General features: G+C 32.0%; 1 protein-coding gene across 1 annotated transcript in view; it reads left to right on the top strand.

The window, feature by feature from the left end:
- The window catches only part of raskol (Ras GTPase-activating protein raskol), a 121,928-nt gene that overhangs the window by 23,448 nt on the left and 81,140 nt on the right, over positions 1-17,340 (top strand). The window contains exons 3-4 of the mRNA XM_077442110.1: positions 3,737-3,831; positions 13,367-13,523. Of these exons, the coding sequence (XP_077298236.1) occupies positions 3,737-3,831; positions 13,367-13,523 (252 nt within the window). The remainder of the gene's footprint in view (positions 1-3,736; positions 3,832-13,366; positions 13,524-17,340) is intronic.

Below are 17,340 nucleotides of genomic sequence, written 5' to 3'. Positions count from 1 at the left end.
GAATTATTTTTATACTTGTAAATGTTCCGCATCATTAGCGAATCTTAAGCTGGTTTATGATACATTATAAAAGAATTGGTTCACTTTGAATTCATGTAAACAGAACGCACGTATAATATACGATAAAAACTCCAGAGCGTGAGACTTTAAACCGCAAATGCTTAAATCGTGATTGATGATGAGGTTTATTTTGTAAAACTAGAAACTGGCGTGTACTGTGTAGCGTAGAAAAAAATGCATGGAAACCTGGCGTATGTTACGCAACGAAAATTCGAACATTTTTAAAACGTTTAATTGGACCAAAATTAGAACCCGGACGCTCAGGTTCCGGCCCACCATTTTACTATTTTTTTTTCTGTTGTTGAACAACCCACGTTTTCATCGCTCGAAATGATCGATTTATAATATGCATCGATACTTCAACTATAGAGTAATTTATTTGGCTTGGTACCAATATCCAAAAGTCTATGTAAATGGTTCCGAGAAAATAGAATTTGAACATTTATTAACATTTCAACTTAATCAATCATATGTATATTTATTTTCACAAGCTTTTTATTAGCTTCACTGTTAATTCAGTGATATTCCTATCAAAATATTCCAGAAACAAATTGTGATTTGACTTTGAACCACTTCCACTCTTCAGGTCGCTTTGTTACCTCACCAACATACGGAGAATAGACTACATTGAAGTAAGCTAATGTCTCCTACATGAAGCTAGAGGAGTTTAATCATTACAGAACTCATTCAAATTTACATCGGAAACTTGTGTCAGATCGAAGCGATGACAGCTAGTTATCCATACTCGTCTATCTACCACCCCTTTGCAAAACTCATTTAAACAGTGGTAAAACTACCCTTTCATATAAAATTAATATTACAAGCTTTTACTTGTTCCCATATTCCTTTTTTTATTAACTAATAGATTAAATAAAGTAATATATTGGTAAAACTCGTGGCTTAACTAATCAAGTGTTCTGGCCAAATTATATGTAAACTCGACGTAGCTGTCACTTTTAAATATCTGTCAAAACTCGCCTGGTGTTTGATCTCATCGCGCTACTTTGCAGTCAAATATTTAAAATAGTTCTATGAAAATCGCATTACAATTATATAAGTCGCCCATTGACAGAATATATTAAGTATTAAGACTCTTTGCTACCTGGCAAGCCTACGATAACATTAACAGGGTTAAATAATTATATTATAAACCATGAAATAATGAGATGTTATAATATAACGCATGAAATAATTATATTATAACATCTCCCAATGACGAATAAATCTTGACCCGGCCTTTTGTATGAAGATTTAATATTTAACAAGTAATTTACATTATTTTTGCGCAAAAGTCTTATTTGCAATTTTCTTTTCCAAATTATAAAAAAATTGTTCCCGTCTTTTAGGAGTAAGACTAAGAACCACTGAAATATAGGAATTTCCTATGTTTTCCATGTACATACATATATATGTTTCTGAATCTGGAAGTCAATTAGCAATAAGCAAGAAATTCAGAGTCACGACTTTGTGACTACATAAACTCTTTTATAGCCAAGCTCCAGACATATTCTCAGCAATTATTCCATCGCAAACATCGTTAATAACGCATTTAAAGCACACCTTATATTTTATTTTTTTAAATACACTCATATGTATGAATGTATACTATAATTATATTAACAAAATCGCGAACGCGAATAAATAAATATTCATCTTAACCAAAACGAAAGAATGAACGCCCAAGTTATGACTAAAAACATTACATGAGTCAACGAAGCATTGAATCACACCTTATTTCTGCACTCTGTTTGACTTTCGCGTCCAATCATCAAATTTCGCATTGAAAGTGGATCATCAATATGCAGTATTGACAATATTTGAATGTACCTGAACGACCTTCCGTCACAGTTGTGCTCGGTCAATTTCACGGATTCCATGTTCAGTCGACCTTCGACAGACCTGATTTCAATTCGAAATCGACCGAATCGATTGCGAATCCGTCTATCAATCGTCAGCCTATCTGGGTGCATGATTTTTTGATCCAGAACTTGCAAATAATTTGTACAAATGCAAAAAAAAAGCTTTTTTTGTTTAAGTTCTGCATTTTTAAGTACATATTTCCATAATTTACATTTTATTGGTTTGTTTTCATATGATTGAAGAAGTTACTGGCGATTGGTTTACTTACCTTTCCGTTAGAATTGTATGTATCTGTAGAGTTTGACGACCGATCTCGAAAGTCACTTCTTATTGAAATAGATTGAACATTCTCAGGTATATTGACGTAGAAAAACGGTTGTTGGAATTGTAGGTCACTGGTGTGGTAGTTTTCAAACTGTCTTCCCCGTTTATTGAACTTGGCACATCCTGCTCTGTCGCTTCCTTATCCTGTTTACATTCTATTAGACATATTTATATTATTCCAGATGTTTGCGTGCGTATGTAAGTTTACTAAAAGCAAGTGATCGATGGAGTGGAGTGATTGGTTTATTACAATCACGTTTGTTAAATAAATCACGTGAAATTCCGAAATGGTGTAAATTGGCCCGTACCTTCAAGCCTTGCACACACACGGGTACCGTTCACACTTGAAAGTGTTAAAAGAAGTTTTCCATAGTTTTGAAATGTGCTTCATGTCTTTGGGAATACATACTTCCTACGACATGTTGAAATAATGATTGCCTCTATGTGTACATACAAAGCTTGTGTATGAAGCGCTATTTGATTTTAAAACATTTTTTTTTTAATTGAACTGCTTGATCCGAAGATTTACTCAATATCGTATACATACATATGTAATGGTAATTGTAATGTAATCATGTATTTCAATTGAAAGTCCCCATAGTTATTTGAGCTTACATATGTATTAGAACATCAGTTGTCGTAGTACTGCACACTTATATTTAATCTGTTGTGTTTTATAAATTTATTATTGCTTTGTATTTGGTCCAATTTTCAATGATGACACGTTTGATCGTATCCAAGCAATTGACGCGTCGACTTCCCACTCCAATTTTTGAATAAATAGCGTGTCACGTCACTAACTTTACATTCTTAAGCACAAGATGAAGTGAAGATGCATTTTTTATCTCTAAAAATAATGTCGCTTAGTTTGATTTGTTCCGTCAAATTTATTAAAATTTCTTCCTTTGTAATTTTCTATATAACAAATAAGTGTCCCAAAGCTTTAAGTACATACATATATTACACACTTATGTATGTACTTCAAAGACAAAATAGATTGTCGCTTTAAATCACACACACCCATTCGCGTACTTGTTTAATAAATTACTAACATAGGACTGCAATGCTTAGTATCCTTCAACATCTTACACCATTATGTAAATTACCACTTAAAAATATTAATGCATCGGTCGATGAGGATTGCGAATTGATAATCAATTCTCAATAACAAGTATCTACCATATACATATAAATTTTTTTTTAATTTTCATACTCAAAACATCGCTTAATAAATTATGCAAACTTTCGTATTATTTACTCTCCCATATATTCAAGGTTTTTCGATTGCTTTTAAGACAATATTATTCTTAAAATTGACTGACATCTTGTAAACCTGTCTTGGATATATGTATATATGTATATTTTAAAGTTTGAATTGAGGAAATCGTTTGCAATACTTACTCAAGGAAAATATTACATTTTTGACCGCATGCTTGTTTTACAGTTTTGCCCGGTGAATCACGTTTATATTTATCCATTATTTTTTTTACAGATGAAGTGGGTCCTGGAGCAGATTGGCAGCCTCACTTCTGCGTCCTTTTGCAGGACAGGGGAGTCCTGGCCGCATACCGAAGCGAGGATATGGCCGTAAGTCACGAGTTATTTTTACACATTTCAGCTAGATTTTTTTTATCGCCGAATCTTCTTTTAAAATTTGTGCGCACATTTGCATCTCGTTTCAAAATATGTAGCTGTATTTTGCGAAACTCGTTCGCTAGAGAGTGAAAAAAAAGTTGTTGTCTTGAGACGAATCACCTGCTCGTCGACAATCGGGTCAATTGTAATAATGCGCGCTTACGTGGTACGATATCGTAATTTTCCGAAAACTTTCGATCAACATTAGATCGAATGTGGTAACCGATCTGTCGTCGAAATTGAGATGTAAAAAAATGATAATTATGTATATCATCGCTCGTAATAGCTCTCGCGTTTTTGTAATAATTCCGTCATCTATCTGCTTTTGGTTTAATTGTTTTATTTCATTTTTCACGCTGCTTTTGGAAAGGCTTTGCCATGGCTGTTCGGATTCAGTGATGTAAGTATGATTTTTAATTTGTGTATTATTTTTAACAATATTCATAGTGACTAATCTATAGGTAAACCGGTGTATCAGAAGGCGATTTTTTTTTCCTATTACCATACTGTTTAATTTGACGAATTTACGCTTATAAACAAGATATTAAATTGTATTTTACGAGCTTTTATTAAACAAAAAATATGTATATTTTAAAATAAATACGAAGCGTATTATTACGGTTGCCATACATTATATTTTCATTCATTAAATTAAAACACTATACAACAACTACCCCAATTTAATTTACAAGTATAGTCCTATCATATCTGCAATAACATGATATATATTTTTAAAAATTGTTTACGTCTTTCGTTAATAGATCTAAACCATATGATTAATTGACATTAACTGCTTCTTGAATCTTTTTGGATAATGTTATACGTATAATATAATAGAAAATTCATAAAATTGTAAAGAAAATGACTAAAAAAATGAAACAAATTTTTATAATATTCATAATATTAATCTACATATGTATTTATACCTGAAAGCATCACACAATGCTTATTTTATTGTTATGTTATTTATATATTTACGCATAATGGGGTAAACCCAATGCGCCTTCCTGGCCAATTACAAAAAAAGGTAATAATCATTGAATAAATGACAAAAAAACACATGTACATTCACATATAAATAAATTTATTCTGTAAATCGAATAGGGGTAGTAGTAATATAAATATTTTTTCAATTGAATAAATGACGATTGTTGTCATTCTTTTATCACCGTTCTACATAATAAGTAGAATTTCTTTGACTTCTCTTATTAAATTATAATAATACAAGTCAAAAAAATTATCAGAGCAAAGCTTGAAAGAAGCATCAAAACTGTCAATTTCCGAGCTTAATTGTTGTAAAAATTTGACGTCTCTACATACTCTCTACTACTTTGTAAAAAATTCTAGTTCGAATAAAACCTGATATTTCGATCTACATACATATGTACATACATAGTTATTCGTATAAGTTAATGTACACTGAATTATGTACATATGTATGTATGTATCATGTATGTATATGTATAATATAATGACCCAGTAAACAAACAGCAGCATGCGTATCATTTGTTTTTTTTTTACACAATCATCTGGATCAATTAATTCAATTTTTACAATGTGCATTTGTAATTGTAAACATGGCACTTTGATTACCAACATTCATTGTTCCCGTTTCCCAACCATGTGAACCAATTTGCTTACGTTTTATGGGCATGATATCATCCCAGACTTTCGACACCATTCGATTCGCGGAACACAACGAGCCACTTCATTATGAGATCATATTTAGATCTAACATTAGTCTAATAATAAAATTGGCACACGTGTTCCAGGATACCATTGTAAATATGTAATGTGCATTTGTGTGTCTAATATTAATAAATATCCTATGACAATCACACAATAACAGTGTGCCAGCTCCTCAACAACAATGGAGGAACTTAACCTATGACCTCTCAATAACTGATTATTGAGATCAATTTATTGAATAGACGGCATTGGCGAGCCCACATGTGACTCAATATTTAATTATTCGAGTAATAATCTTGTAATGTAATGGCTGGAGGTTTATATGAAACTTGAATAATGTTAATGTTCGATGATTTATATCGTTTTGATACTGAATTATGTTGCTTGGATCAAGTAAATGTCGCAAACTGGTCATTATCCGTAGGATGCACTCGTTTTATCTCTCTTTATTAATAGTATTAATTATTCCTGAATAGGATTAAAACAAATTGAATACAGATAGCGTCAAATTTTAATTATTAGTTGGATCCAAAAGATTGCAAATGCTTCTCAAAAAATGCTATAATTAGTATTCTTGAGGTTTGTAACGATTGCAAATGCGATTTTTTTTAAGGAACCAAACTTACAATGCATCAATTTTTTAAATTTATTTTACTAGGGTAGGGTAAATTAAATGTTATTAGGGTTATTTATTTTTTTTAATTTTATTTACATTTATCAAACTGACGTACATACATACATATATGTACATATGTATGTTTCAGTCCGTGTTCACTCCGGTGCGTTCATGAACATACTAGTTTGTCCATACACGAAATATTAGTTTTAATTTTAGTTCTAGCACTCAAAAGCTATCTACAAATAAATTGACCAGATGTCGTTTGAAACTTAAAGCTTTCGAAAATTTTGAGCTAATAAAGCTTTTGAAATATTAAAACGCTAAATATTTGAAAGGGAAATCTTATGGAAATCTCATTACAATGTTGCTATACATAATTCCCGTTTTCACTCATTTTTAAAATAACGCAACCCATGGTAGACATTCTCTATGTACATATACATATGTATATGTACATAGAGGATGGGACAAACGATTGAGAATACAACTTATGCCTAATAGTCTGTATGAATAAACTAGTTCGTTTGTCAAGTTTTCTTTTGTGTACACTATAACTGGCCAGATTGGTTCGTTTATGAACAAATTAGTATGGTCATGAACGAAAAAAACGTATATTTGGACTGTAGCATCTATAAAATAACGTAATGATTGAAACGTTACAGCATCGTTGATAGATGGAAATTATTTCGCCGGCCAAAACGCTCCTGCTTAGGTTCACATGCATTTTTTGCATTCATTTTGATTAGGTGTGTAATTTATTTCATTGTTATATTTGTTTAATGGTTTCGTAATGTTATTTAGATTAATTGGACAAAAGAATAAGTGTGAGAAAATAAAAATAATAATAATCATAATTTAAATTCAAAAGTTTGAAAATTTATATGAACTTCCATTTTCATTCAACTTTAATTTTTTTTATAAAAAAAAGTATTTACATTTTATTTTAAGCATCGTACATTTTTTTCAAGTGCAACTGTTTTATCATTTTTTACATTTAAGATTTTAAAAATTCCAATCAAAGATGAATTTGTGATTGTTTTTTAATAAAATGCAACACAGAAGTTTCATAATTCCACTTTTGTTCAAAAACAATATTGTTACGTTAGAGTAACGATATATCAAAATATAAGGTTTAAAACGTTGAATATCTTTTTTTGCAATAGATAATGAAATAATTGCAGCATTTCACTCGGCAGAACCGGGATGGAACGTTTTATTCACACCTGTATTATGATTGCGTCAATTTTCGAAGGGAAACCGCGTATCGATGATTTCACGAAAATTGTTAGGTACATACGTGCAGAACACGTGTCAGACGTTTTGGCATTTTTAGAACGACGTTTTGTAAATTATTTATTGTTTATCGAATGCAGCCGTATTGAATGCACATTGCATACACGATAAATTTTATATTGTAGATATTAAATACGCGGAGATCCCAACCTTAGGAAGTTCGAAACCATACATTAATAAAAATATACCAAAGCCATTACGCTTATCGGCCATTAAATTTTATAGTGCAGTATTTTTTTTATTATTCACCTTCCGGTTTTTTATAAATTGGAATGGCGCTTTATAAATAAACCGTATGGGAAATTTTATGATGTGTTTTATATGATTAGTTCGTCCGATTTTGATTTTGTGATTTATTCGGAAAATTCTTTAGAGGATTGGAATAGTTTTGAAACTAACATCGAAGTGATTTTATTCAATTTGTCACACAAATTTCAACCACTTTAAACTTTTCTTTTTTAATAAATTGCCTTTCAAAGATATTGATAGCTCGCTATTTTATCTCGAATGCTGGAACGTTCTTTTATTTTAGCTAACTACTCAATTAAAACTTTATCGTACTTTGGTTTTACTATCCGATTAAATATTTCAATGCTTACAACTTCCATCAAGTTAAAGTGTTAGTAATAATCTTTTTATTAAATTATAATGACATAAAAATTCCTAAAAAGTACATTTGTGTACATTTCATTTGTTCATACACGAACCAATCTGACCATTTATTTATAATGTACACAAAAGAACAATTTGATGGACGAACTAGTTTGGTAATACACAAACTATTAGGCATAAGTTTAAGTATTCTCAATTTATCAACGCTATAATGCCGTTTCCATAGTATTTTCCATTTCAAATACATGACATGTCAAAGGTTAAGACAGCTTAAAGTTTTATGCGTCACCTAGTAAGTTTATTTTGAAGATAGCTTTTGACTGTTAGCACAAACTAAAACCAATAGTTGTGTATGTCTCTGCAATTAAAACAAGAAATTTCCATGGCACGCCACTGATATATATGTAAATACTGGAAATAAAAAAATGATCTAAGTGCAATTTTTAAGATTTTGAGATACATCGGTTTTTTTCAATGCATTGTATAGGTACAACAATTTGTTTATTTATTTTATTTATTGAAAAATCAACAGACAACAAGATGTGGAAATGCATAAAAACAAAGAGTAAATATATAATTTATTTAACATCCGAGTCCAATTACAGATTTTTACAAAGATAAACAAATGAAAAGTAAAAGGATAAAGGCTATAACATGACTAAATAGCACATTGCATAACTAAACTAAAGTGTTAAAATATTGGAAAATGGTTATAAAATAGAATAGAAGAAGAAATGGATCAATCGGTCAAGATTCTCTTGATGTTAGTCCTGAATTGATGTAGGGAAATACCGAACAGATCAACCTTATTCAGCTCCCCGTTAAACATACATATGTTAAACACGCTGCAGATAAGAATATTTTTGGGAATTAGTATTGAAAGGATTAAGAGAAAAGAGTGCAACGTGTCTAGAATACCTAACTGGGATCCTGAAATCAACCTTACTCAGTAAATCAGAACAATCAAGTAAACCATTTAAGAGCTTAAAGAAGAATGTAGCATCAGTAAGTCGTCGCCTGACAGAAAGATATTTTAAAATTTAACTTGCAATACAAACTTGCTTTTGATATACACTATTAAAAAAATATATTTTTTTAACGTTTGTTTCCTTTTTTATTTCCTTTATTCACATATGTATGTATCTATAAATCAACTAATATCCGAACTTAACTTAGCAGACAAGCTTGCTGTTTCAAGAACTGGGTAGATTGATGCATTCAATTACACTCCTAATACGTCTGGTAAATCAATCTTATCTTTAAAATCAATGGGAAATCAATCCAATCCTCAAAAATTTAGCAGATAACCATTAAAAAGCTTATTAAAATCCTGAAAAGGCAAAGTTTACTAATCGGTACGTCATTTCGAGAAGACAAAGAAGGATCGGGCCATTCGATTCTATGGCACAACTTCAGGAATGAGGATGTATCGAATCGAATACGTTCACGCCGAACTAAGAAGGAAGTATAAGATTACTATTATAATGTCTAAATTTGTCACCCACGCATAATTTCTTTCGTGCGTCCGTTCGTTCGTGCACATCCAAAGTGCTTCCTGCACCCGGCGCATTATTTACATATCCATTCGTCTTCTTTCAACAGTCGCGTGTCAATGAACGCACAGAACCTGGAACATCGACGATGAGTCGTCTGTCGGTCTCGATGTGTATACATTGTATATTCTTTATTATTTTTATAAAATTTCAAAAAAGACTTCCGAGACCGTCTTCAGAAGCTGAAGAAGTCGCGGAGCGCGTTTCATGTGCAACCGCTTCGAGTCGGTCGAGATCTCTCTAATTAATTGAGCGTGTAGATTTGCACAAGATGTCCGCGGACAGACGTAACTACTGTCTTCGTTAGCTCGTGCTCGTTTCTTGCACTGTAATCTAATTGCTCGCTTTGATCTATCGGCGTTTGAATTGTACGCTTCTAGCCGTTGTGAATTCGTTATTTAATTCATATGATATTTTTACGGAGGAATTGGTGACTTGATGCTTAAAGGAAGGATTTTCCATGTAGATTTTCACACGGATTTCAAAGAATCACATGTGCTTATGTGAATAAGTAAATTGGCAAGAGAAGGATAGCATGATTAATAAATTTAAGACAGTGAGATTTAATAAAGAGCCGACTATGCAACTTTTTCGATGTGTTAACAGTTGAAGTGTATCTTCCAGTTGTAATATATTTTGACTAGTTAGAATATATCCCATCAAACCTGGTACCAACTACCGTTATAGTTGAAGTGTATTTTCAATTGTATGTAATGTATTTTGATTAGTTGGAATATATTCCGTCTAACCCAACTACATAAGTTGATTTATATTGCGAATTACATACATGCCAATTGGTCAAAATATATTACAACTAAAAACACTGTCATCGACAAGTCATGAAAGCCAATATTTATTGAACAAATAAATCAACTAAAAAAATAAAGCAAATCCCCAAAATTTTTGCCGTTAAAAAAATTTTAATCTGAAAAATTCATAATTCATTTTTCTTGCTTTTTTTAGATTTTTTTTTTAAATAGTTTGATTTATTTCGGTGATTTTTTTTAAATAATACAGACAACGCTTCTTTGTTTTTTTTTTAATTATTATTATTTTTAAATGTATTGTATCTATGTATGTATATGTACATATGTATTATATAAAGTTGAAAAGCATTCAATAAATTTATTTTCCTATTAAATTCTCTTGGTGAGTTAGTGGCCTCATTTGAGGGTTTTATTGAGTAATTAAGCTATTTTATTATATGCATATGTACTTGTAGATTCATGCGGAAAATAAAAAGCACGTCGACATTGTAACAACTGACTGATTAAGGTCAAATCTTTATTGAAATGGTTATAGAGGTAAATGTACAAAATTTAGATAAGAAGTGTGGTTAATAGGAAGAGATAGTTTCACACTTCCAAGTAAACTTTTGAAAATATGAAACTTTTATCAGTCATTCATAAAGTTTTATAATTCTTTTGTTTGCATAGTTTTTTTTTATGGATGGATTAAAGCGATAAAAATGAAATACTAAACTTATCATGAATATGCAACAGTTTATATTGTATTTGACAAGCGCGGAATGAAAGTGCAACGAAGAAAGCGAGAAATTAAACGCCAAGATGGCCACCGATACAATCGAAACTAACTGTCGGCAACGGAAAGAAAGAACGAAAGAAACTCTTCTCGATCGAAATTTGATTGTTTCCCAAAAAACTAGCACCAATGTCGTGATTTGGCAGATACGTACGAGATCGAAATGAAAGTGCCGCTCGGAAGAATACATACCATCGGTTGTTGATCCCAAACACTCTGAGATTCCAAATATACATACATATGTATATATATAATACGAACGCCAAATATCAGATGACGACTGCTTCCGCAATACTCCAGAACCGGACGACTGAGATTCATCAATCAGACGTTCTGTGGGACCTTAGATGGGTCGCCCACGTGGAATGGGTCTCTGGGAAAATACGAGCACTTTGATACTCGATGATGCAACGGAGTCGTTTGTCGCATTTGTCCCTCCTTAGGGCGGTTGATGATTTAAAAATTGCACAATGACTTACGTACGCCGACGTTTTAAAAGCTCGAAGCTCGTCTCTGAAGTGTGTTTAACATCTGCTCGGTTGCGACAATTTGACATTTGCTCATTGCGCTTAATTGATTTTAAGTTTGATGTAATTGTCTACAGTTGTCGAGTCTTTATGGCTTGATATAAAAATTTGAGGAGTTCAAAGCAAGTCGAAATTTTCCATTGAATAGGGCTTATACAAAAATTGTGGAGGAAAATTTCGTACGGTTCAATCGGAAAATCTCAGTTGTTTGTCTTCTTCATTGTGTACCAAGTTTTATGAAATGTTATATATGTAGTTAGATCTTGAGGATTTAGTAGTTATACGTACACTTTCAGTTCTATTATATACATACAACATATAAATGTAAGAATTGTAAATAGATTTTTGAGTTTTTTTCTAGTATGCTGTATACATACACTAACATTACTATAAATACCAACAAAAAAATAAATAGTTTATAAAAAATAAAATGATCACTGAATCAGTAGCTATTTATTACCTAGAATATACCCAAGATATATTTTTTGAACATAATTTATGAACAATAAAAAACATTTAATCAAATGGATATAATACGTACTTTCTGCTGAATATTATACTAGCTTAAGATACCCGGCTCTGTCTAAGGAACAAAAATGATTTTTTTTAATCGGACACGTGCTCAAAGGAGGGCAAGGAAGGACACAATTTGCTTTAGGTCATCGACTTGAAAGAGTCTTGAGTTAAAAATAATGTATACGTATCAAATACATAAATTATGAACTTTTTTTGAGAATTTTAAATAAGATATGTATTACAAACAAGAAAATTAATGTGTAAATAGACAATGATCACTGGATCAGTAACTATTACAATAGGTCTAAGATGTATTGTGAACTAATTTATTAACAATAAAAAGCATTTGAAAATCAAAATCAAATTATAATGTTGCTTATTTTCCATCAAATTAATTAATTCCGTCACATCAAATTAAAATACGTTTATATTGTTCAAAGTCAACAAATACATACATATGTACATACATATATTACAGGAGAAAGGAATTTTACTACAACTTTAAATATAATGAGATTATGTAGAGCTATTCATATTTGATAGGGCAAGTTCAAGATACGCTCAATCTTTCCTTTGATGGTGAAATTAGTTTATAGGTCAAATCATTTAAGCAAATTGAAGGTAATATTTTGTTACTTTTTTTAAGAACATCATAAAAATCAAACCGTCTTTTTATTAATATATTATTACATCATTAAATAACTAATAGAAATAGATATGCAGATTATCTCAAAGTGAAATATCACATTAAAATATAACCTCATTGAACTATCACTCGATGCTAAAATTGGTGGAATAAATTAGAAAGACTCGCAAATATATACATCTAAATTTATTTCATTCTCATTTCAACCAAATATTTTCGAAATAATTACGAATATAATATAATACGTATAAGAAATTTTTTTTATTTAAATAAAAAAATAACAATTGAAAGTGTAATTATTTATATATGTAGGTATATACATATATTCCTTTGTTTTTTTTTTCTTCATCATACTTAATAACAAAATGTCCACATTCAAACTTCAAGGGATACTCATGGTATTTATTCTCAATTAATCACAGCGTCATAGTTCATATTTAAGGAAACGATCAAATATAGATGTATTACAGCTTCTGATCTTTTATTTCAGATGGGATCCTCGCTTCCTAGAGTTCGAGTGGATAATCCAGTGGGAAATGGCATGTCGAGAGGAGCTCTTCGATGCTGGGCGGCACCTTCAATCGCCGAAGAACCATCAGTGGTACCAGAAGACGACACCACCTCCCTCCAGGACCTCAGCATCTTAGGTCAGTCTTTTGAACACACATGAATAAAAAAAAACCTTTCAAGAAGAACATTTATATGCGACTCGACTACCGGAATTTCTCGTACGTGATCTCACAGTACAACCTTAGGATTTGAATCCTCTGTCTTACGATACACATTATGATGCAAACACGAAATGTAATTTATTACCATCCAATAGAGAGTACGACGTGCACTTTTCGTTGTTGTCGGCCAGCTGTCGTTAATAAAATAAAAATAATAAAAATATGTAAGTATTAGAATCACGTACAGTACAAACAAGTTGCGTAATCTCTAATTCGGCTTTGCTTTTCCTTCTCTAAAGGTCTATTACTGCGCTCTGGGAACGTAATGGGTTGGGAAACTTTCTATGGTCGAATTTCTAGTTATTTCGTAACGTCCAAAATATAGTTATTATAATTGTGTATTATTAATTATCGTCGTGAGTGGTAAATATTACCAGCGAACGAATGCTGCGTTGCGAAAATCGACAATTTGCTTAAAATCAAACGTATAATTATCGTTTATGCCCCGGGAGACGCCCATTCTAAAATATATGTATATATATATATTGTATTTATTTTAAATACTAACGTATGTGTGTGCATTCCGTAAATTGTATAATAATAAGATTATTTTCATAGAGAAAATAATACGTAACGGTGTTATAAAAAAAAGTATACATATATAAAAATCGTTTATGCTTTTACCTATTTGCATCGGGTCTCATCATCTTGTCAAATGATTTTTGAAATTGAACAACTTTCACATCATTTGTATAATTTTCGCTAGCGTATCGGATGCAAATTTATCAATTAATTATGTTTTTTATGTAATGTGGATGAATATTTTCATGATAGAGCCAAACCGAACGATTTTATTTTGGACAGTATAAAAGCAAACTTTTAAACTTTGGCATTACTTTTATTAATTTATTTTTTTTTAGTTTGTAAAAGTTGTATAAAAAATTTTTACATTGTAAAAAATGTTACGCGAAATTTTGTATGACGAAAATTTCGAGTCGGTTCCATTTATCAATACTATGTAATAAAATATTTGAGATAATCTGAAATTTATAAATAAATATGTGGTAATTTTTAATCAAATCAAATTCTTAATTATTTTTGAGACATCTATCAACCATTATTTGTACTATAAATTCTTCTTTTTTTTAGTTTGTATACTCACCAATAGATGTCTCATTGATACGCTTTTAAGCTCTTTGAGTTATAATAATGAAATAATATTCATTATTTAATGCTATAATCTATATAGCGATTTAATACAATAATTTGTTATAAATTATGTGTATTCTTCATAAAAAAATGAGTAAAATATAAGCCAAATTGAAATCATATATTTAATGAAATTATTACATGATTATTTTAGAGAGACATCTATTGCCAACTAAATACATTAAATATTCAAATAAAATTTTTATTAAGTTTTGATGAACAGAATTTTTTTTTAATGTATGTATATATATTTTTTTGTTTATTTGCATTCGCCGAATGGATTGCACAAGTGTGAGAATTTTTCCAGCAATCGATCAACGTCTCGACAACCAGGCGCTTCCCAGATTTATTTACGTTATAAATGTAATAGTTTCGGACGCCTTTTATGAATTTTTCACGGGGCATTTCGTCAAATTACGAGCTTATTTGGCCGCGGGGAGTCGCCGTCTTTGAAGCGGTCCATCACGCACCATACGTACGTAATTCGATGACAGCATTCGCTGTGTATCCGGCACTTTATTGGTTTAATAGCAACACACGGAGCCGTTTGGCACGTGAGGACCATTATATTATGACCCCGCCCACCCTCCCTCTATCGATATTGCAAACTTTTCTACACACAATGCTATCTTAATCCAATACTGCCGATAAACATGTCAAATTTACGTACTTTCAAGAATATCCCTTGGCTTACACTACCTACAAATATATGTACGTACATATGTATGGCTCACATACTCTGTATGTAGTGTATGTATTCCATTTTTTATGCTGAATTCAAATGTGTGCGGATGCATTTGTTGCAATCTGCATAATATGTGCATTGCGTCCAATTCCTCAGCTCAACGATGCGTGAATCATCGTCATCATCGCGCACATCTCATTGTCGTTTAATGTTTTAACCCTGATGGTATGTATGAAAGAGGCCCGTATTTGTTTGATCGTTTGCATTGTATAATATGTATGTTTCACGTATACCTACCTACCTAGTTGGGGTGCGCGTTTAAAAGCATAGAACAATGGATACGTACATAGTATCTTATCTTATTATATTGTTTCATTTACTTACATACATCCGTCGATTTTCCAATGGCCGTTGCACTCGTGAAAAGTGCATTTAATAGTTGTTTCTTTCCGCTTCCTATCTTGTCACATAATATTAAGATTCATTTAATGCCAAAAACCAGACGTAGAGAGGATCCCCATTCGCTAACACGATGAAAATATTAGAGGTACTGCTTTATGAATATTTATTTATTTTATCGTCATATACTACAGTCACGCAAATAACCAATGATAATCTCAAAATATGTCTATAGAATGTACATACTTATATGCTAAACGATAAAATTTTATACATATAATACATATTATACTTTCGACACACTTGATGCGAAAGCAAAAGTTAGCAAGCAGTATGGCTCGGTGGTTGCGTTTATGCTTAGCACCGAGGGTTCGATCCCGTGCTAATGTTTAATGATGCTGGTCAGACTTGGATATTTGTGACTCCAAGACTTGGATTCCAATTGGAAACGATCGACTTGGAGTCCAAGTCGATCGTTTCCTATCAGAGTTTGCCAATTTATCTGATTTCATCGTTGAAACGGTTCCTCCATCAAATTGGCAAAAACTATCCTACCCGCTATATTACAAATATCTGAATTTGATTTATGTACAATTATGTAAAAAATTATGTACAAGTCTAAATCCATAGATGTCTCTCTGGATTAATTCCTTAATTTATAAGTTGTTAATTTCGTATTCTTCAGCATCTCGAAATACAGCGATTTGCGTAATAAAAAATGCTGCAATATTTGTAATTAATTGTCTAGGAAGGTGCATTGGGGTTTACCCGTTAGGTCTTCCTGGTATATACATACATATCTATGTAAAAATAAAAAAAATAAAAATGCAATTGCAACTAAAATAACCCATACGATACGCAACATTTAAACGTTGGTAACGCGCACTGAAAATTACGCACCGATTGCATTTTTCCTGGAATTTCACGCCAATTACTGTGAAAGGTTTCGCTTGTATATTTTTCGCGGGGGTTATTATCACCCCCGACAGGCACACACCCGGGTCAATAAAGCGCAAAGTGCATCGACTGCTGTTACGGTTGGGTCGTTACGAACAATTAAAGGACGCGCCCGTCTGGCACTCTCTGTTCGAGTCCATTAGCTGAACGCAGAGTCGTCCTGGCTTCGTGGATTCCAAGGCGACCGCCAGGGGCGGCTCCGAAGAAGGAGCGGCGGCGGTGGCTTATCGAAAATCTCACACGTTCATTGTTTACTTTGAGGGGGAAACTCGCGTTCGTTTTAACCTCGCAATTACCGTCGCGTTTAACGATAATGACAACCCAACAAAAGGAGACCGAACTGTCACTTTGTCATCGCAGCGCTTTCGTTTTCGGGTTTTTTTTTTTACATTTTTTAACTTGGACCATTTCCATCTTATCTTCGTCGTCTGCTTCCTAGCCGCGTTATGACATCGGGGAAGTGCATCAGATCGTTCTGTTAAAACTGTTCGCTGTCGTCTCCTCGACGACAGATCTACACGTCTTCTGTCTGCTCTTTTGATC

This window comes from Arctopsyche grandis, chromosome 12 (genome assembly GCF_051622035.1).
Source record: "Arctopsyche grandis isolate Sample6627 chromosome 12, ASM5162203v2, whole genome shotgun sequence".
Taxonomy (NCBI): Eukaryota; Metazoa; Arthropoda; class Insecta; order Trichoptera; family Hydropsychidae; genus Arctopsyche; species Arctopsyche grandis.
The sequence above is the reverse complement of the archived record's forward strand: the minus strand, read 5'-3'. Positions and strand labels throughout refer to the sequence as shown.